The 23,242-nt window shown below is 37.4% G+C and overlaps 2 protein-coding genes across 3 annotated transcripts in view; one reads left to right on the top strand and one right to left on the bottom strand.

The window, feature by feature from the left end:
- LOC127651565 (focadhesin-like) overlaps window positions 1-3,490 on the bottom strand; it is a 77,185-nt gene extending 73,695 nt beyond the window's left edge. The window contains exon 1 of the mRNA XM_052137466.1: window positions 3,306-3,490. The gene's annotated coding sequence lies outside the window, so the exon portion shown is untranslated. The remainder of the gene's footprint in view (window positions 1-3,305) is intronic.
- LOC127651589 (protein AF-9-like) overlaps window positions 832-23,242 on the top strand; it is a 93,323-nt gene continuing 70,912 nt past the window's right edge. Inside the window, exons 1-2 of one of the 2 annotated variants that reach the window (XM_052137501.1) lie at window positions 832-891; window positions 5,211-5,391. In XM_052137501.1, coding sequence (XP_051993461.1) covers window positions 5,295-5,391 — 97 coding nt within the window. In that variant the 5' untranslated portion in view covers window positions 832-891; window positions 5,211-5,294. Of the gene's footprint in view, window positions 892-4,630; window positions 4,762-5,210; window positions 5,392-23,242 lie in introns of those variants that run through there. The other variant, XM_052137493.1, reaches the window with a different exon arrangement.

Here is a 23,242-nt window from a genome sequence, read left to right as displayed (position 1 = left end):
CATATCTAGAGAACAAAATAACATAGGGCCATGGGGCTGGGCTGTTTTGACTTGGGCCAGCAAGTAACCTCCAAGTAACATCCAAAACGCACTAGTATTGTGGTAGCGACACTTTCATGAATAAGCAAGCACCACTCTCATTTTCTTTACAAAATGCATAAATATAGCTTAAAATGCTGTATTCAACTGGATAACATCAAGTTATGACAAATTTAGTCATGGAAATCTTAGTGCACAAATTTAGAATAAACTCAAATTCCTTAAAATAAAGAAACTGCCATGCAAACTGATATCATCTGTTAAAACAAGAACACAGCTTTGCATCAACAGCTTGAGAACCAAAAGGTGTCTTATCTAGACTCTCTCAGATCACAGGTGATATGAGATCTAGCACACCAAACAGGTGTGACGGGACAAAAACTGCCCTAAGGGTGATCCCATTAGAGTTAAATTAGAATAACCACTTCAAACCAATGTAATCTAAGGCGAAATTAAAAAAATGGCTAGTGACACACATCGCCCCATTGCATCTAAACTCAGAGGTTACAACCATCTGACAGATGGCACTGGTAACCACATCAATGGGATGCATTATTCACAAGTCACTTTCACAGTTGGCCAGATGCGGACTGCCAGGTTGTCTCGAGTGGACTATGGGATTACCAGCCGTTCGTTTGACTGACACTGGCTGATGGCCACTGGAGATTCAGGTTTATAAGGGAGAAAGAGTGAGACAATGCGAGTCCAAATACGCAGCCCCACCCCTCCTGAGACTGATATCTGACAAGCCAGCACTGTGTCTGTGATGAAATACCAGCTGTGTTTCCATACAGCATGACAGTTTTACTACAGCACCATTACTGACAGCAAAGAGTGGCTCGGGCAAAACAGGTAGGCTTCTCAATTCATAAATTCAAGACAATTGTCCAATGTCAAAACTATACAAGCCATGTAGTACAACTTTACTACTATTAGGCAGAATTGTTGAGTTGCTGTAGATTTACTTTTTTTTCAATCTTCAGTCTTTGTTTGACTCAGATTTTCAAACTGTCATCCAACAATCTAAACTTTTTATTGCAGGTAGACTTTTGTTTAACTATGTTGGCAAACTAATCGTTGGTTTTTATGGGATAATTTTTACACACAAGCTGAGCTTTTTCAGCAAAACAGAGAATTGAAAATATTCTAGGGATTTCCACCCTCTGGCTACTTGTGCACACACAAAGGCTTCCGCTCTGGACTGCTTACACTGCACTAGTTGTGTGTGCACAATAATACATCATTGTTTAAGTGACACTGTGTAAGAGGGACTGGCTAGCTGGTGAACCTTGAATAACGTGACTTTTTTTTGTATAAATAATGAAAAGGTAGAGAAATTACACCTAAAATCAAGCCATAGAACCATTTTAGATATGCACACAAACAAACAGAACCTATAATATATATATATATAGGGTTTTTTTTTTGTTAGTATGCCTATTCATCCATCGATATATCCATCCATCTACAGTTCAAGACGGAAGTTTACATACATTTTTTATATTAGCAAACTATAGTTTTGGTAACTCATTTGCGACAACTGCTTTGTGCATGACACGAGTAATTTTTCCAACAATTGTTTACAGATAGATTGTTTAACTTTTAATTGACTATAATCACAATTACAGTGGGTCAGAAGTTTACACTAAGTTAACTGTGCCTTTAAGCAGCTTGGAAAATTCCAGAAAATTATGTAAAGCCTTTAGGCAAATAGTCAGTTAGCTTCTGATAGGCTAATTAGAGTCAACTGGAGGTGTACCTGTGGATGTATTTTAACGCCTACATCCAAACTCAGTGCATCTTTGCTTGACATCACTGGAAAATCAAAAGAAATCAGCCAAGACCTGAGAAAACATTGTGGACCTCCACAAGTCTGGTTCATTTCCAAATGGCTGAAGGTACCATATTCATCTGTACAAGCAATAGTACTCAAGTATAAACACCACAGTACCATGCAGCCATCATACCGCTCAGAAAGGAGACGCATTCTGTCTCATAGAGATGAATGTAGTTTGGTGTGAAAAGTGCAAATCAATCCCAGAACAACAGCAAAGGACCTTGTGAAGATGCTGGAGGAAACAGGTCGACAAGTATCTATATCCACAGTAAAATGAGTCCTATATTGAAATAACCTGAAAGGCTGCTCAGCAAGGAAGAAGGCACTGCTCCAAAACCGCCACATGGGGACAAAGATCTTACTTTTTGGAGAAATGTCCTCTGGTCTGCTGAAACACAAACTGTAATGTTTGGCCATAATGATCATCATTATCTTTGGAGCAACCATGAAGTACACCATCCCAACCGTGACGCATGGGGGTGGCAGCATCATGTTGTGGGGGTGCTTTGCTGCTGGAGGGACTGGTGCACTTCACAAAATAGATGGCATCATGAGGAAGGGAAATTATGTTTGAAGCAACATCTTAAGACATCAGCCATGAAGTTAAAGCTCAGTCACAAATGGATCTTCCAAATGGACAATGACCTCAAGTATACCCAAACAAAGTTGTGGCAAAATGGCTTAAGGACAACAAAGTCAAGGTATTGAGTGGCCTTCACAAAGCCCTGACCTCAATACGATGTGATAAAAGCATGTGCAAGCAAGGAAGCCTACAAATCTGACTCAGTTACACCAGTTCTGTCTGGGGGAATGGGACAAACATATTAAACTTATTGTGAGGAGCGTGTGGAAGGCTACCAAAAACATTTGACCCAAGTTAAACAATTTAAAGGCAATGCTACCAAATACTAACAAAGTGTATGTACACTTCTGACACAAAGTGGTGAAAAATAAAAGCTGAAATAAATAATTCTCCTACTATTATTCTAACATTTCACATTATTTAAATAAAGTAGTGATCCTAACTGACCAAATACAGGGGATGTTTTCAACGATTAAATGTCAGGAATTGTGAAAAACGTAAAAGTTTTAAATGTATTTGGCTAAGGTGTATGTAAACTTCTGACTTAAAATGTATCTATCTAGCTATACCATGTGCCTTGGAATTGCCATCTGATATATCACCGTACCATGGTACTGCCACCTGCGGATCTTAAACCTCAATTTAATATCGGATAAAGCAATGCACAGTGAAAACAGGGGTGTTGCATTTCAAATATCTTTTTAGTTATATGAGAAACATCACAGGATAGCCTGATAGCGAGCAGTTGGCTTTCCTTAAAGCTCTATAAACGAGTATGTGTTGTTGCCTTCACATAAACATGTAGATTGAAGTCAACTAGTAGAAAAATACACATGACATACTTACGATATCATATACGGCATTTAGGTTCAGATGCAGTTTGCTAACTTTTAGGTAAAACCCTCCACCCGGCAAAACACTTCTACGGTGCAAGCGGGGGACCAAACATGTGGAAAAAGCGATACGTTAATCTAATGTCATTGGTATTATGTTGTTCCAGAGCCCCTCTATCTAGGCTATCCAACAAGGTTAGCAAAACAATGCATAACGCGGCGGTTCCGCAGACATTCTGTGGGTGGTACACTGGCGAGAAGACCAGATGCCGAGATTACTGAAAAGACGTAGGCTACTTTATTAGATTTGTTTTAATGAAAACAGATCAACGCTTAATGAACTGATCACCAGTCCGCTAATCTTCAACTTGTTTTACACTATAAAATGCTTTTTGAGTGAACTATGTGTAGAGTTTACTACGATAAAAATGCTGTTTTATAAAAGAAGTCACGGACAATATTGCGACAGGTAGTCGTCTGTTTACGGCTCACCACATTCAAGTGTATAGTGTCCGCAAACGGTGACTTACTGTCGTAACACGCTGGTTGACCGGTTTGCTCTCGCCTATGGTAAAAACGCGGAGGTTGTTGTAACATATAGAAAATCTTTGGTTTTGCATTTTTAATTGCAAACATTGCCATTTATGTAATTTACGTACATTAATTTAGTGGCAATGTCAGATTTAAAAAGAACTCTTATTAGTACAGATTTATCACTATTTTTTTACATTGTTTGACCTGGTCAAACTAAGTAGGCTATCAGCAAAGAACGATTTTTTGTTGTTTCTTTTTTACATTTTTATTTAACGATTTATTATAAGCATGTACATTATATATTTACATGCAGCATGTTTAAAGTTAGTTTACTGTTGTTTTATTCAGCCTAAAAATATTATTATTATAATTAGACTATATATTATATAATAATTTTATTTATTTAATTTATAGGGAAATTATAACAGTCAGTCATGTTAGATACACACAAAAATAGACTGGGGAGGGGAATTTCAGTGTCACACTAATCAGGAAAAATACAGAGAAAATTAAAAATTTAAACAATAGAGTCAAGGAGCTAACACAATACAGGGGGAAAAAGAAACAGCAACGCACTTACGCCATAAAAAAATCTAACATGTGCAATAGAGTGCTGTAAATGAAAGTATTAAATAGCTGTGTTGTTGAGCAATGAAAACTTTTTACGTTTTACACGGGTTAAAAGCGGCTCTTCATTCGCTCGCGCTGCCATAGGCTTGTCTCGTGGAGCGCACCGACTGTCTGCGACTGGAATGCACGAGCTGCCACTCAGGCGCATGCGTCTCACTTTACTCCTCAGCCTTTGAAAACTCGCACTGAGAGCTCAATTGAAAGACTATGTCCGCCATCGGGCGTCCACAGTCCTCGGTGTCCTTATTTAAACCAAATTCTCCATGAAATAGCATTATCCCGTGGCCTTAACAATGGCCAGTTCGGTGAGTAGGGCTTTACCTGCTTTATCGGTGTAATGTTTTAGGTCTCCGGTGCCTGTACTCGTTTCGTCTGGTTTGGAAAGGCGATTAGACGCATATGGAGGTTTTCCAGCCATATTTCCATCGGGATACTCAAGTACAGTAGAACTAGTGGAGTCGCGCGTTTCCAATGCATTTGTACATGTCTGCAAAAGTGATGCGCTTGAAAGATTCAAAACAAAAGGAGTGCATCCAATAACAAAGACGCAGAAATCTTTAAGAATACACAGAAATAATCCGTTTGATAAGACAAGGATGAACAAGCTACTAACTTGTGATTCTACCATTGCATTTATTTTCTATAATATTTTGCTTTGCATTTGTTCGGCGACAGAGTGCTTTTTATGGTTGTAAAGCGCAAGTAGTCCGGTTAAATGTTGCTTCTTACTATAAAGTGAATATTTGGGTTTTAGGGTGCCGTTCAGGTGAAACTGGAACTCGGTCATCGTGCCCAGGTCCGAAAGAAACCCACTGTGGAAGGTTTTACGCACGACTGGATGGTGTTTGTTCGCGGACCCGAACACAGCAACATTCAGCACTTTGTGGAGAAAGTCGTGTTTCATCTACACGAAAGTTTCCCAAGACCAAAAAGAGGTAGGTGAAGATGCATTTGAAGTGATTTGTTAGCATGGATCATTGTGGATAGAACAACTGGATTGATGTGTGATCCTCTCATGAACGCACCTGGGCAACAAAAGGTTGACGCATAAGAAACTGCATGAAACAAAACTGCGCAAAGTTGTCAGTTGTCATTTTCTAAATGTTGAAGGTGCGCATAAGACGTGTTTTGATATTAAAATAGGCGCATTACGATTGTTTACATTAATTCATGTCGGGTTATTATTTTTTTTAATTTATTTTTTATTTTTATTCGAATTTATTTGTTAGGCAACGTATGAAAACGCGCATCAAACAATACGCGAACACTTCTTAAAGTTAGTGTTGTTACCCCTTGCGCGCGAGAGAAGCGCAATATACTATATCTATCTATCTATCTATATATATATATATATATATATATATATATATATATATATATATATATATATATATATACATATATATACACGTGTGTGTGTGTGTGTGTGCAGGTTTGTGCTCCCCGCCCGGAGCGGAGTGTTTAAGCTGGGTTTGCTGTGACGTTATGTGTGCGGGATAACATGCGCACTGTCGGTGTCTTGCGTGACCGCATTGATCTCCATTCAGGTTGCAGGCAACATTTGCACTTTATTGATAACAAGGGGCAAGTATTTTTTCCTTCAGTAGCCCGTTTTTGCTTTTAGTATGTTTAATTTATTTATTTATTTGTATTTTTTGTTATTGCGTGTTTTGCGCACATGTGCGGTATCGTAGCCTATTATTCAAAAAATCATGTAACCAAGTGACCTGAAATTAAATGAGTTGTTTAAACGCTTTTAAGCTTTACTTTATCTATTTGCGTTGGGACAACATGAATATTTTTTGTTTGGTTTACTAAAAATGGGCAGGGGGTTTCTAATTTCCAGCATGCTTTATATGCACTCAATTAGAGTAAATGATAAAATTAAGTGTTTTTCTATATTTCGTTGTGCATGATGAATGTTAGGTATACTTGTTTGTTATTTATGTTTAGTTGTGTTGAGATTTAAAGTAGTTACTGTTACGTTGGAGTTTTGGGGTTACCGTTATGGTGAAGAGTGGCATTTGAGCTTATATTGAGGTCAGTTATAAATTATTTTTAACATATTGATTGGAAAATAATTTAGCTTTTGGCTGAATAGTAACAAACAGTGTAGTGAAATGTCCTTATGTGACTGTAATTGGCTCAAACTTGTACTGGGATTTGTGCTTGTTTTGAACCACATACCGAAGCAGCAGTCACGTGGTTTCCAGACGAATAAAACTTCAGTCAGACCTCAAAGACTACGTGTTTTTCCCTAAATGAATCAATCTCTGTTACTGTGCTTCAATATGAAATGTGTTGCTTTTTCGACACAAGCTTCGAAGCTTCGGTGTCAAACGTCAGATCACAGCTTTGAGTTCAGTCAACATGTCTAATTTAGTTGGGTTCACTCAGTTCAATTAGGTTTCCTCTACTTGAAGTATTTAAGTTGATATGACATTGTAATTTTAATTAAAGAAAATTAATTTCAAACATGTGGAACCACCGTCCATGATTGAATCAATTTTTTTGGGGGTTTTTTTTTGTGGTTATGTCAACAAAAACTAGATTTATTGTGCAGAGGTAAAACTTTCTCTCTCACACACACACACACACACACAACACACACACACACACACACACACACACACAAACACACACACACACACAGACACACACACACACACACACACACACACACACACACACACACACACACACACACACATTTCCATGCATTCTTGCATAACAGAACTGTAGTCTATAACTAACACAGTATTAATGCAACCATTTATTTATGTCAAGCATTTTTAGACTGTGATGTTTTTTATTGCAGCAAAGATTGGAAAATTGCACTGAAGAACTTGCAATTGATGTGCTTCCGAGGACGTTAAGATGCATGGCTCAAATAAGTTCAAATATGCAAATATTTTCCTAATTACTTTGGGTTATGGGGCTCATACCACATTCGCTGCCACAGGTTAGATTTATCCCACAGAAATACATGAGTTTTTTGTGTTTATGTAAGATCTAAAGGGGATGTTTGCTCACCAGCTGTATGTGTGTGGTGACAATGTGGTGAGAATCTCCCCTGCTATATTTATTTTCTCAAAACATTAAAAACAGAGTGTAATTTAAGGGCTGGTCCTAATTTGGAAACTCATCGAAACATGCTCTAAATGTCTATTATGACAAGAAGTAAACCAAATGTACATTTGCTTGAACTTATAGCCCCTCTCCCTTTTCTCTGACAAATGTCTCACAGGGCCTGCAGGAAAAAAATGTGAAGGCAACAGGGGGGATACTTAAACTCTAATAAATCCTGGCCTTATGACACCAGCTTTTAGAGATTCTACAAAACACCGCCCTAGATATGGTACCCTAAAATGTTTTTGCATTGTGACAAATTAGAAGTCTAAGTACTTCCTGTGGCCTCCTGCATTTTTCAAAGTGTTTAGTTAAGAAATGTTTAGAATGTATTTGAGAAAACGTTCAGTCCAGGATGAACTAAGGGAAGAGGGTTTAAATCACTAAAGTTAATGTAGATACTTTATGATAGGGATGTACAGATACCAGAGTACGAGTACTGATACTTCCTTAGTACTCGCTGATACCGATGCCTTTTTTTATGTTGCAATTTTTACAATAATGTATAACATTTTTATATTAAAAAAAGTTGTTTATAATAACTAAAAACAAAACCAAGAGAGCTGACCTGCTGACTCTATTGATTTCATCAACTGTAACTCAAATTAAAACCGAGATATAATTTCTTATATATCTTAATTTGTGTGCTGAATGTTTACACAGTGACATTCGTACGTCAGATGGTGTCAGTATTTGGTATAGGAGCCTTTTAACATGAACGAGTACATTAATGTGGTATCGGACCCGATTCCGATAACAGTATCAGTATCGGGGAGCCCTACTTTATGGTAAAGACACCTTAAATTTGAATGTAAGGTCTATAGGTTTACATAGAGGTCAACCAATAGTGGATTTTGCCAATATTGATAACTAAGAGGCGCATAACCGATTAATCGACAGAGGCTACAAGAGTACAAAATTAATACAATCGCAGATGCAATTTATTGTGCAACCAAAATCCCAATAAATAGAAGATAAAGATCAGAAAAAAAATGAAGATTTGGTGCATAACACAGTTACTGGATGTATGCATACTGTACAACTAGCCTGAAACACACTGGGGACTCTTATTTTGAAATGAAGAAGACCTGGCCCCATTACAATGCTCTATATTAAGCAGTGACCAAATTAAGCTTTTATAGGCTATATATTCACCAGATGAGGTTTGAGGATTTAGGTTTATTGTTATTTACAAGATATGAAGTAGGAGATACAATGTATGTGCTGACAGGGCACATTTTCATTTACTTGCATTTTTCTTTGCATGCCCTCGCATCAATTTTGAACACTAATCAAAATATGCATTGAAGTGAAAGCGCAAAATGAAATATCAGCAGCTATCGGCATACAGCCCCAATTCTGAAAAACTTGGGACAGTATGAAAAATGCTTATAAAAACAAGAAGTAGTGATTTGTAAATTATATTCACCCTTTGCTAAATTGAAAGCAATACAATTACACATTTTGAAAAGGTAAAGTAATTTCCAATCAGATGAGACGGGGCAATTTAAGCCTAATAACAGTTTGCCGAGTTAAAATAACAAGGGGATGTGAAACAGGATACGTTAAACAGGTGAGGCAGTCGTGTCATAGTATACAAGGAGCATCCAAAAACAGCCTAATCCTTCAAGAGCAAGGATCATTCTAGACGTGTCAATTTGTAACAAATGCTTCAGCAAATAATCCAGCACTTTGAGAACAATGTTCCCCAAAGACAAATTGGAAGGATTTTGGGCATTTAATGAATCTGATCAAATCTTGGCACGTAAGGAGCAAGACGAAAACCACTTCTGAATTTGCGTGTGATCTCTGATCCCTCAGACGCAACTGTCTTAAAAACATAATTAATCTGTATTGGATATCATGAACATGGGATTGGGATTACTTTAGTAAACCTTTATTAGTCAACACCATTCTACGCTGCATCCACAGATGCAAGACTTTACTATGCAAAGCAGAAGCCATACATCAACACTGTCCAGAAACACTGCCGACTTCTCTGGGCTAGGTCTCATCTTAGATGGAATATAGAAGAGTGGATCTGTGTCCTACCCAAATGTTTAAATGTTGCAATTGTTACCATCTATTATATATTGTTATCATCTGTTTGCATTAGTTTTATATCCAGCTGGTCACGTTTATGCATTCGTTAGCCAGCTAAGTTGCATATTTAAAGCTAGTGACTTGAGAAAGCAAATTAATATATTCGTGCTGCCGAAAGAAATGTAGAAGCAAATCAGAAACGATTTCAATAAAATAAAAATTTATCCTCATTGTAATACGATGACTTCAGATCAATCACATTCTTGTGCTAAAAAAAGGCTTGACACAGTGCAACATATACAGTTTAACAGAAAGCAGTTGTCTCAATATGCTTTTAAAGTTCTTTTTAATTTAACACATCATCTAAAAACAGCTCTCCTGCAGGAGATGCTGAATAAACAAGTACAAAGCGAAACAAAGACGTTTGTCTAGTGTGCGTTTACGTAGAAAAACAAATGGATAGATGCAAAAGCGATCTGTGTGAACATCCCCTTACAGTTGGTGGAGATCTTTGGCCATTGCGTCTTTCTCTCTTATAAGCATTTCTCAGATGAAGTAATGAGTTGTATAAATGCTTTGTCAGAAAAGATGTTCAACTTGTGTGTCTCGAGATCCTCGTGTTCGGTTCCTGTCTGTTGTGTTCCTTCTGTTTGAACAGCCCCTGGCCTGTGCTCATAGTCTGAGCCACTTCACCACTAAGTTCAGCCGAATACCACTGCTACCTGTGAATATTGCTACTGTACATACAACTGTACTGAATAAAAAACATTGTGGTATTTCACCGTTATTATGAAGCTTGAGTCTGGAGTAGTAGGAATCGGTGCAAATGTAACATCACGTGGACTGCCTATTGAAGAATTTATCCTGATCATTTTACTGTTGAATTAAGATTTGAGAATATGAACCGACTAAAATTTTTTATTTATTTATTTTATGCATATTAGTTGAAAATGGCATGCTCTTTTTTTTAACAGCCAGGAATGTTCTATGCAGTAATACAACAATGCTGATTGGTTTATGTATTTATTAGGGCTGTCAATCAATTACATTTTTTAATTGAATTAATTACATGGTGTCCCAATTAATTAATCACTATTAATCGCATATACAAATATTTGCTGAGAAAGCCCCTCATATAACAATAATTCAATATATAATGATGAAATAATTATACATAGTTATCTTTAAATATTAAAAAATATATATATATATATATATATATATATATATATATATATATATTCAGATAATTAAAATGCATTACATTCCTGTAGCAGAAGAGTTAATCATTGATAATACCACTCAAAAGTGGCTTTAGAATACAATGTATTGTTTACTACCATATTATTGATCATAAGTCAATCATTGGCACACAGTTCACAGCAATCCATTTCATAAGTGAATTTGTCAATCAGTTGGAGATTTATTATGAGGGCTTGTTTAAGGACCCGTCAATTTACACCTGAGTCAGAATTTTTTTTTTTAGAAACAAGCCACATAGTACACAATACTACAGATATACTTTACAATAATGCCAAGACATTATATTCATTACATAGTGTAATTGTTTTCAATGCTTTGGAGTTGTTGGAGGTACAAAGAGTATTTAAATAATATTTGAAGTCTTTAAAAAAAGTGCAAATAGGGGCTTTATTGACATAAATTTACACTTATGTATAAAAAAAACTTGGCAAGAAAAATAAACAGATTAATCAGAAAATATTAACTTAAGTTATCAAAACTGAGAAAACCAAATAAAACGTCTTTATAAAGCAAAGAAAAACAAAATTTTCTCCAAAATACTACAGCATGGACACATTCCCAAAGAAGGTGAGGGGGAGATTCATCTACAGCATTACAGAAGGAGCGAAGTGGTTCTATTTCAGGGAGCATGTTTCTTAAATAAAGACTGACTGGGTAAAAACGGTGTAACCGTTTAAAGGACACCTCCTTAACCTTGTTGGTAATTAAATATGTATGAGGTTAAGACCATACGACCTGCGTCAGACATGTTTGTGTCGCGTCTCGGGTGTGTTGCGTCATAAAAATAAAATGTTTAGGTCACTGTGTCAAGTTAATTAGAGTTTAATACTCAATCTTTAAACATATCTTGAGATCCCTTGGTTCACATTTGCGCTCCAAGTGTTTTGAATGCAAGAACGTAACGCATGTGTCCGCTGAAGTGTTGTTAATGTTTTGTTCACTGTAATAAACGGTGTGTTGCTCACACAGCTGAAATTTCACTTACTGCAGGTGGTACTACAAGCTTCCATTTCTCAGGAATTTCTCAGGAAAGCATTGCGATTAATTGTGTAAATATTTTTTAACACGTTATTTTTTGTAAAATTAATCTCACGTTATTAACGCGTTGTTAACGTGACAGCCCTAGTATTTACTGCACCCTCTTATGGACTAAGGAAACAAAATCAGCTGACTTTAAAATTAGAATACTGGGTCACATATATTAATATTTATATCTTTATACTATACATTTTCATGGTTCTGTCAGTACTGTTTATTTTTGTAATAAAGTTCAGCACTATTTTAATTTGTGTTATTTTTGTTGATTAACCATTATTGGCAGGTACTGCCCAACTTAGTTATCTGAAAAATCCTCTATCGGTCGACCTCTAAAAGGGTTAATGTAATTGTTTTTATTATCATACTGTCACAACTTTTTTGGAATTTGGGTTGTAGATTTTTGACAATAGCCGATAGTTGCTTTTTGTTGCAACCAATATATCGTCTACCTCTATTGCATTGAGTAAATCAAAGCATTGATTAAAATAGTGCTAATAAAGTGTTCTTTATTCAAAGATGTGAAAAGTCGACTTCAGTAAACACCCCATGTGGCCTTCTTCATACTTTGCAGATAATTCGCAACAGTACTCTCCATAGAGGGGATGAATACAGAAATCCTGCTTTCTTAGACTTGATCTCAGGCAGAATATATGGTGAGCTTGTAAGGTAAACAGTCAGGCTTATTATATGGGGTCTCAGGAGGCTACGCCACCCCCTTCTTCCCCTGCCCTCCCTCCTCAGGGCTTTGATCAGTGCTAGCCAATGTCGAGACGAGCTGTGGGGCAGTTAGAGGGAAACCTTGTGCACAGATAGGCTTGTGTTTGACAGTTTAATACCAACAGTCTCACCATACTGCCCCAAAAGGAACAGCTGCTCACATACATACACACACACACACACACACACACACACACACACGCACACACACACACACATACACACAGTTTTCCAAAACTCTTTCCTCTAGAGGGTGTGTTCTGTAGCAGAAAATCCCTTTCCTCTCTTTTTTTTGAAGCCTTGGTAGTACTGATATTACCCTTCTCACAGCTGTTGAAGATTACACATGTTGCCTCTCTGTCTCACTTAGAAAGGGTTACTTGCTTTCTCATGTATGCTTTTTTCACTGTTTCCACCTTTGTTGCTGTTTATGCCGCTGGACATAAAGTCTCATGAGGTGAGAAGGTTCCATTTAATTTGGGATGCTTTGTTGGATATGGCATAAGGTGTTTCCCAATTTAAGAATTCATAGCTACCTTGACATGTAGACAACAAAGGTGAAAACATGTTTGGCTGGGACAAAGAGAGAGAGAAAACCATGATTAGCAACCATGCTGTGTAGCCTTGGAAACCTGATATTTTGGGCTAGCAGAGGAATGAGGGGGGTAACAAACCCAAAATAAATGGAGTGGAACTTGAACATTCATTTCACCTGCACCCATCTACATGTATGCCAGCTTTGAAAAATATGCCCTAATATAAAGCTGTCTGGCTTTTTGCTTTTGACAAGTGGCTACCTACAATTTAGCAGTGGAAAAGTTTGGTGTTTCAAGGCTATCACCCAGAAGAAACCAGGCACACATTGACTGACAATCCAAGGTCAATGAAGCATCCCATTCAGACATATACCAGAGGAAACATCTGCCCACACAGAGTGACTACAGTCCGAATTATGTCAGAATTTATTCTGACTTTTGCTACTGAGAGGATAAAAGAAAGGGTGATAAAATGTAATTGTGTCATTACATCAATGGACCATGCCAATATACCTCTGAATTTGCTTACCTTGGCAGTACGTTTGCATTCAATAGGTGGAAAGATCTTAAAATAGCTTCTTCCTTCTCTTTTACAGCAGTAATCCCATACCGCTTCATCTTTGCACTCAAGGTGATATATTATGGAGAAAAAAGTACTAGTCTTGGCCATATATAAACCCAACACCCAAATTGGAGCAGAGAATAGGCTGTACTTTGAAGGAGAACTCATTATTGTTTTATGAGCAGGGCTCATTCAGAGTCCAAAGTCCAAAACTCTATGAGGTGAGCTACCGCAGATGCTAATCACATTGGAATAAATGTGTAAATGTAGGTGGGTCTGTAATTCAAGCATTTAAAATGTGTTGTTTTCAAATGAAGTGTTATAATAAAAGTGTTTTGTTATCGTGAGTAAAAGGGCAAAAAATAAGTGTGTAAAGTCATAATCGGCCATTGTACTTGAAAGTTGTGTGAAAGTGAGTAAAACGCACAGTTGTTGTAGCGCCTCTAATGTTCATTTCACCAGGAAAATGCGGCGAAACACAGAATGTGGCACATAAGTCACTTTGCAGAAATTGTGTTTTAATAATGTTCATTTTGATAGACTAGGTTGCGTATTAAACCTGGAACATACCTTTAATTCTCAGGATTAGGGTTGGTTCATCCTTAAACTCAAGTGTGAGCAATAGTAATAGAGATGCTTTCCTTATAAAACCCCTATTCAAAGTTTTCCCGAAAACAGGGTAAGATCATTGCTTTTTAAACATGTTTTCCAAAAGATGTTGCAGTGTTGCAAGATGGGGCAGTGGTGGCTCAGTGGTTGAGGCTCAGGGTTACTGACCAGAAGGTTGGGAGTTCGAGCCCCAGCACCACCAAGATGCCACTGTTGGGCCCTTGAGCAAGGCACTTAACTCCAGGTTGTTCTGGGGGGATTGTCTCTGTAATAAGTGCACTGTAAGGCACTTTGGATAAAAGCATCTGCCAAATGCATAAATGTAAATGTTGACCATGTTTAGTGCCCTTGCTTCCTTTTAATGTTTTTGATACTGATAAAAGTCATTCACTAGAACCCCTCTGTTCTCCCCTTTTTGTGGTCCCGTAATGATCAGGTCAGCATGTTTGTCTGTGGGCATCTTTGCCTGAGACCTCTGTAGTCGGGTGTGTAAGCCTTTTAACTTAGAGCCTAGCTCATTGACTTAGCTGATCAGAAGTTGAAGTTATGTCAGTGTCTTATCTTGCACATGCAGAGGAAACCACAGAATATAAGCCCTCCTCAGGCAAAGTGTGGCTTAGATGTCAGTGGGGGCTGCCTTTTTTCCTGCCCCTTTTCTTCTGTGTGCTTGCCAGACCTCGTTCCCCCACGATGGGAAACGTTCCATCCTTGTGAGGGACGTGAATTGACTTCCCACGGAGTGGAATTGAGGAGTGTAGGAATTTGATTCTGACAGCAAATATAATTTATAAAATTGTAGATGTGGAGGAGAAATATGGGGGAGTGCCTCTTGTCTCAGATCGACATAGTACAGTCTCTAAAACCAGCATGTTTAACTTGCAAAATCATGTAAAATATAGCATATGTGATGGTGATGATTATAAACTTAATTAGGAATATGTGTGAAACCACTTTCTTGTAGCTACACATGGATAAATTTGCTCATTAGTGGTTGGAATGATGTGGACTTTTCAATGGCTGATGCAGATACCAATAACTAGAATATATTGCCTATTACTCTTTGAATAAGCTACCTCCTAACTTACCAGTCCCTTGGTGTTAAGAAACCAAGCAAAGGTCTTCAGAATGTCAGTTGTCTTGTTTGGATCATGGACAAACCTATGCCTATATTGAAAAGTCTCCCTCATTTTGATTAATACTTGTGCTTGGTGTGTGGAATGGGTAAAAAAGGCAATGGCCTCTCAAAGAATCCTCATCCTGCTGCTCCGAGCTTGAACATCTATTCAAAGAAGGTCAACTCAAGTCAGTATCACTTCCCTTGGACTTCTCTAGGATTATTTCTCTTATTGGTGTTCCTCTGCACGGTCTTCAGTCACAATGCAATATATCTAGTCCCACTGTCTGCGTCATAAAAAATTTCCTATGGCATTTGGAAGAGCATAATAAGGTTCATTATTCACAGTGACGACCTAGCCAAAGCTATAATATCATAAAATATACAAGGTTACTCACACACTGCTCTCTCTGCTTCCTTGTGGGAATCCTAACGTATTATTAACATATTATTTTTACAGGAAAACAATACAACAATTATTATCAAGAATATGATTTTTGCCCTAATATCAAAGGTCTTACTAGAAAAAAATGTATTATGATCCAACGTGAATTTTCTTGGTAAATAAATATGATCGTGTCTGGTAACATGTGCATGTAAAATGGCTAGAAATAGCATTTTAGCTTAGCGTAAAGCTGACAATTTACACAAGGTTTATTCCTATTTCTTCTGCTCCAAACTTACTTCAAAAGTACTTCTCTGTCTGCTCGTATGAATGTAACACATCATAAGAAAGATTTTCACCGCTGTTCAAATGCATTTTGAATCACATAATTTATATGTATATATTTTTTCCATCTGAAATTCATCAAGGACAGCATCTCCTCCACTTTTTTGCTTTAGGGTACAAAGGACCATCTTTAAAGTCATTCAAACGCAACAGTTCTGCCATTTACCCACATAAAAATATGTATACAAATGAACAAGCGTAGAAAAAAAGATGGCATTTTCATTCATTTAAATGTACAAGTAATCTCTTTTTCCTCAGCTGCTGAGTCATCTGACGTCTTCGAATTCTTGGCAGTACATTCTGGGGTTTGATCAAGTTCGTATTATGAATGACTTGGTGACAAATTGTCAGCGCAGGAGCTGCTTGTTGCATCTGATGACAAATATTCTGAAACACAAAATTACAGATTTTTTATTACAATGGAACACAAATTTGTGTGACGCAACAGGCAATATCATACTGTACCTTGATTTTGTCCTCCAGCTCAGTTTCAGTGTCATCATAAATGTGTACATTTGTCCTAGGTGGTAGGCCAAACCTACTCTGGACTAAATATGGACAGCATTCTATGTATATGTATATTGTGAATGTTCACTGTACAATTGAGTTTGTATGCCTTTTGTGCCTTTTGTTAATTAGGCTTGCCACAGTATATGGTAGGGACAATACCGTGAAATGTTATACTGGTTTAAACGGGGAAACATTATGAATTAAACTTACTTGACCTCAACCGTCCTATATCAATATCCTAATAAATAGAATAGTCTTAAAATATGTATAGTCGCCTAAAGGGCATCTTGCATGGTAGGCAAAAAGCTTTTCTTGCGATCTGGCCACCTCTCATGTGTTCAGGTACTTTACTACACGAGATGCATGTACAATGCGGATGTGCAAGCAGTTGCCGTGGTAACGAACAACAATACATGCTTGTAATAGCGAAGAGAGACACCCAAACCCCAACCTTAAGCCGCCATTTTGAATATGAATATGCGGTTAATATAACGAATACTGGCACGATACGTTAAACGGTACCGCTTTTGAGTGTTGTTTTTTTCTGTAAATACGTCGGACAACACTCAGAATTACTTGTTAGTACATGTTTTTATTAATTTGGTAAATGATGGTTAATTTAAGATGAACCTCTTTCACAATTTCAAGAACCCCCATTAATCCCCATTTGGAAAAGTCTGCATTATGAACATATAAAGGCACTATTCTTATCATAAACCTTGTAACAGTTTTCAAAATCACTCAAAAAATTGCACCATGAGCTGGAAGCTCTCTAACTGATTTTGGTTAACTGATTAATGGTAGTTTGGGTAGCTAACCGCCAGCAAACTGCCAATTTTCATATTCATCACCACCAAAATATTCTTTCAACTATTTGACTTACCTCCATAACTCAAGGTCGACACTGACTTTCCCGCTGCTTTGCATTCAGAGCATAAACGATTGGGGGCGGTGCGCGAAACAGCTCTACTGGAAGGCTCTGACACTGTAAGTGTTGAAAATGTATAAATGAACATTACACAACTCTAGAGTAAGGAACACTGTAAATTCAACACTGGTGGTTTTGCTGTGCAGCTAAGCTGGGGTCAGAGCACCCGGTTCAGCCATGATATGATGCCCCTGAAGTAGATAGGGTCATGGGTCTTGCTCAAGGGAACAACAGTGGCATCTCGGTGGTGCTGGGGCTTGAACTCCCAACCTTCTGGTCGGTAACCCAGCCTTAACCGCTGAGCCACCACAAAGGGCCCATTTATTTGCCAATGCCGATAATCTCAAAATGGCCAAATATGGTTTTGTGTCCCTAAAGTGTTATTGCCAGATGCCATCTTTTCATTTCAAGGTTAATTGCTTAATTTATGTAACTGTCTGGTTGTTTCTCTGTGAACTGCTCAGTCTGTTTCAGTTTGTTGAAAAAAGATTTATGGGTCGGTATGGGAAGCACCGCTGCCTCTGTGCACATTACATTTAACAGATTTCCAATTACAATATGAGCAATAAATCTTATCTTCATTTTATGAATATATCTCCATGCGTGGCTGCCTCCTTATAATGTAATCTTTGAAATGATTGTACATTTTAGGGGGAGTCATTAACTGTGATTTTATTTCTGGCATGGTGAGCTGTGAGCATCTTGCAGTCTTGTCATTTTTCTGTTCAGGAGCACACGCATGCTCACTTGCACACATACACACACACACATACACCGCTAAAATAATTGGGTCTCTTTGGCTGGATTGCATGATATTTCTCCCCCTACTTGTGGAATACATTCTGCCAATTGGGAGTGCGACTGCTGTCGCACATTTCTCTTTCCCATCATGCCTGACTGTCAAATCTCTTCCCTGCGAAAGAGTGATCTTTTAACCATGCACATATCATTAAACTATGAAGGCATGGCTGCTGGCAGCTCATACTTTGACCCGTTTAACATGTCACCTGTTTGAGGCTTGTAAAAATTCACCAGCCTGTATATGTTGCATTCACACTAGCACATTGTGAAAAAACAAGCCGTTATTTATTAAGCAATTAACCTCCAATTATTTCACGGCTATATTGAATACTTGAGTTTAATTGGTTAATTGTGGCATTTTGTGTTCCAATAGTTTTTTGTAATTACTCCCTAACTGCATACTGTCCTGCAAAGACAAAATGCAGTTACTACACACTTTGACAAAAAAACTTCTGAGGTTACAATAGCTGGTTAAAAGTTTGTGTGCATAAACTATGATGGAAACACATTTACCTAATATATTCCTATAGACTTAATCTAGGAATATAGTTGCGCATCAAAAAGTTATGTAAATGCATTATTTTCACAGAGAATATCATCAATATCTCTCATAGTATCCCAAATGTTTCTATGGTCATATATTTGTTTTTGCAATATTCAAATTTTGTGCACAAGTTAAAGGGATATTTCACCCAAAAATGAAAATTCTCTCATCATTTACTCACCCTCATGCTATCCCGGATGTGTATGACTTTCTCTCATCTACTGAACTTAAATGAAGACCACAGTTTTGGTCCATACAATGCAAGTGAATGGGTATTTATCAGTATTTTAGACCTTGCTCCTCCCTGCTCTTTCAGTCTCCACTTTCACATTCTTCTTGTTTTTGGTGATTTACATTATTCATACTACTGGGCAGGGAGAAGAAATTCTAGCAAAAAATGTCTTAAATATTTATCTGTTTCTCACCCACACCTATCATATCCCTTCTGAAGATATAGATTAAAACACTAGAGATGTATTGATTACTTTTATGATTTTATGTACCTTTTATTTACTTTTTGGAGCATCAAAATTCTGGCACCCATTCACTTGCATTGAATGGACCTACAGCGCTACAGATATTCTTCTAAAATTCATAATTTGTGTTCTGCAGAAGAAAGACATGCACGTCTGGAATGGCATGAGGGTGAGTAAATGACGAGCGAATTTTCATTTTTGGGTGAACTATCCCCTTAAATTTGTAACTTGGATGGAAACATGGCTAATGTTGGCATAGTTACCGTGCTTTTGCCTTTTATAGTTCAGTATAATTGACCGTTGTCCCAGGCAACCTACATAATTTCACATCTCTTGTATCACTCCACAGTCTCCTCATTTAATACAATTATCTAAACTAATTAAACTCTTTCAACTATATTTTATGTCCGTACTTATTTATTTGGTAAGCAGTGGTGTAATAAGCGGTATAATGTACAATCTCCAATCATAATTGCAAAATAAACCTCTTCAGGTTGATCAGAACTCCCAGTGTGAAATGGAGTCCAATAATAGGCTACATCCACGCTAATGCTTTTCATCTGAAAATAGGTTGATGTTTTTCTATATTTACAAAACTTTGGGAAGGGCATAAACATAGTCTGGCCATATAAGGCCTTTTTATTTATTTATTGAAATATGACCAACATGATATGTTTTACAGCAGCTATCCTTTTTGTACAGTTTTAAAATGTTCAAAATAAAAGATCTCCCTGCTCATTGAAGAAGCGTAAGGCAGGCAGTAGTTCGAAAACTCAGCAACAAAAAAATTAGACACCCACATCCATAACAAGGTTGCATAAACAGCACTGTAATTGTTTTACAATGCAGCCGAAATTATACCTTCTTGTTTAGGTGATGCACAAAGGGCTCTGCAGACATGAAACTCCAGACTGCCTCCTCTGCTGGCATGAAAGGAGCGGAAGAGGGAGGGATGGAGGACAGGGGGAGGGAGAGACAGAATGGATTGGGGGGGTGGGTTGTGAGCAGCGGTCCAAAACAGGAACTGGGCCATAAACGCTGATTTTCCCCCGGTTTGGTGAGCCAAAGTGGGTGAAGGGGAGAGGAGGAAGTGGTTTATTGAAGCATGGTTTATAAGGGCTGTCTGTTGCCAATTCTTTCACTCCTTTGACTTGTATGCATGCATGCCATAAAGTATTTGGCTTTGTTTGTACTCTACTTCTGTAAGACAGAGTTTACTTTCTTGCCAGAATGCAAACAAGAGCACATGTCATACTTTTTACTTTCTTGAGGATGCAAGTGAAGTAGTTTAGTGAAATTTCAGGTGCCACAAACCATATAATTATATATATATATATATATATATATATATATATATATATTTATTTTATTTTTTTGGTTTACTTTAGAAAAGATTCCGAGCACCAATTAACTAGGTCATGGGCTGTGATTTATGCCCATTTTCATCAGAAATGACTATGAACATTTGGCAAGGCCATAGTTTTGAATTGGTCACTGTGGCCAATTCACTTGTGAATGTGTAAACATAGGATCGATTTTCACTTTCCATTCTGCCATCTCTGAAATCGTAACAAATTATGCAAATTCTTCATATGGCAGTTGTAGTGAATACTTTTGAGCAACATTAGGAAGTGCAAAATATTTTGTTGCTTTTCTAGAATAAGGAGACTTTAGTTTTTAACCATGCTGCTGGCAGGGATGTCATACTGAAATCTGAACCACAATCCTCTTTTCTTACTCAAGGGGAATCCTGCTGTGGTCATTGTCCACTTGGCAGAAAGCAAGTAGCTTAAGCTGACCCAAAATCATGTGATGGGAAAACCATTTACTACTTAAATTACATTTACTACATAAATTCGACACATTGAGAGTTTGGCATAAAAACACATTTACAGGAACTCTGCACTTCAAGATTTTTAGTTGTTTCCTCTTACCCTTCTAAAATAATAGATTTTCGTAATGACAGACAGGGGAAGACTGTAGCTTGATTAGGGCTGGACGATATTCTTTTTCATATCGTTCGATATTTATTACGATACAGCACATTACATTTGCACATTGCATATTTTATTGAATTTCTAAGTTGGCAGAAGAAAAGTGGAAAACATATTAAATCCTAAACAGTTATAGTCTCTTTAAAACTGCAATGGGGGCCCAGAGACTTGGTCTGAGGTTTTTTCAACTAAAATAAAATATTTTATATAGATTATCAATTGAGTGCAGTTGGATATGAATGTTCAAAGACTATTTGTTCGTTTTGAATCATAATGACATCTGTCAGTATTTGTTTGAATATTTTTACTTTCAAATTATATATTTTTAAATTTCTTTACATTCAGATACCCGAGTATGGGGGCATAGAAGCTCTTGTGACTGAGGAATGATACTTTATGGGGGTTCAGGTGTATCCCCTGAGAGAACATTTTGAAAATATAAAAGTTTGTATGGACCATTTTTATATTTTCAAGTGAGAAAGACTAGCGCTACCAACTGGTAATTTTATTGTCTTTCCTTGTCATCCATTCCAGAGGTGATGACATCTGATTAATGTTCACAAAATTAGAACAAAAATGTATTTGTTTAGTATTAAAGGCTTGAAACATGCTGATTAATAAAGCTACATTTAGAAGGAATAAACTTTATGGTCTAAAGGCGCTCTGGAACCACGTTAACTCATGCGGCACTTCATGTCTACTCACATGCAGGGAAAAGAGTCAACACGTGTGAAGTGGGACAAGGCATAAATGAAGCGTGTTCAGTGCTAGAGAAAAATATTCAAGAATACAACACAGAAAGGTCAGAACTGGTGTACACAGCACTGTTGTTTTGTCGCGCTGCTCACTAGAGATGATGAGAGGGTGCAACCATCGTAATGAAGTCTTGCGGTCCAGATGGAATCAGTCCGGGGTCCAGACCTGGACCACAGTGACCGTAATTGCCTAATCATTAGCAAGGCAGCTTACGCAACACCATACAGTCTGAGAAAGCCAAACTGCTTGCATTTTAAGTGACACGCACCTGATTGTCTAGATCGAAATATCGAAAATGACTCAAAAGCTTATCATTGATATTGTGTTTTTTTTATCACGATAAATATCGAGTTCGTTTTATCAAACAGCCCTAAGCTTGACTGCTCAAAACTGAAAAATGTAGTTCGATTGTAACTGTAACTTTTGTTTTTTACATTATCAGTCTGGCTTTTCAAGCCTCATTTTAATAAAATGGCAATTGAGCCTGTGGGAGATGGTCAAACCGATAAGAAAATATTGTGGTGCATCTGTATCCGATTTTAAGACCAAACTTCAAAGGCTAAGCAGGCCCAGATACAATCTGCAATCTATTCTTCACATTTTCTGTGCTGATTTGGGGGAATATCTGTGGAATGCATTTAAACATGGTATAATTTGTTTTTAAAAAGCTTGGTGATTCTGTGTGGACTGGGCTATATGGAGTCATTTAACATCTAAAATGTCAAATCTAAGCTTTTTGTGTCCTTATTTCAACCTTATTTCCCCCCCAAGAAAACATCAAAACATGTTATGTCTTAAGAATGTAAAGACACGAAACTGCCTGCGTTTTTTTTTTACTTTGAAGTCTGTCTTGTTTTTTGATTAATTAAACATGCGCAAGTTGTTCATCATCATTACATTACAAATGACTTCTAACAGGGGCCATTTCATGTGCAATAAAATCAATGCAGGGTAAGTGGGTTGAATGATTTTATCATCTATCCATTCCCACCCTCCTTTGCGGTCATGCCTGGGGGAGAACCTTTGATCCACAAAG

The sequence above is a fragment of the Xyrauchen texanus genome, chromosome 1 (genome assembly GCF_025860055.1).
Source record: "Xyrauchen texanus isolate HMW12.3.18 chromosome 1, RBS_HiC_50CHRs, whole genome shotgun sequence".
NCBI lineage: Eukaryota > Metazoa > Chordata > Actinopteri > Cypriniformes > Catostomidae > Xyrauchen > Xyrauchen texanus.
Note: the sequence above shows the minus strand (reverse complement) of the source record. Positions and strands in the feature narration are given on the sequence as shown.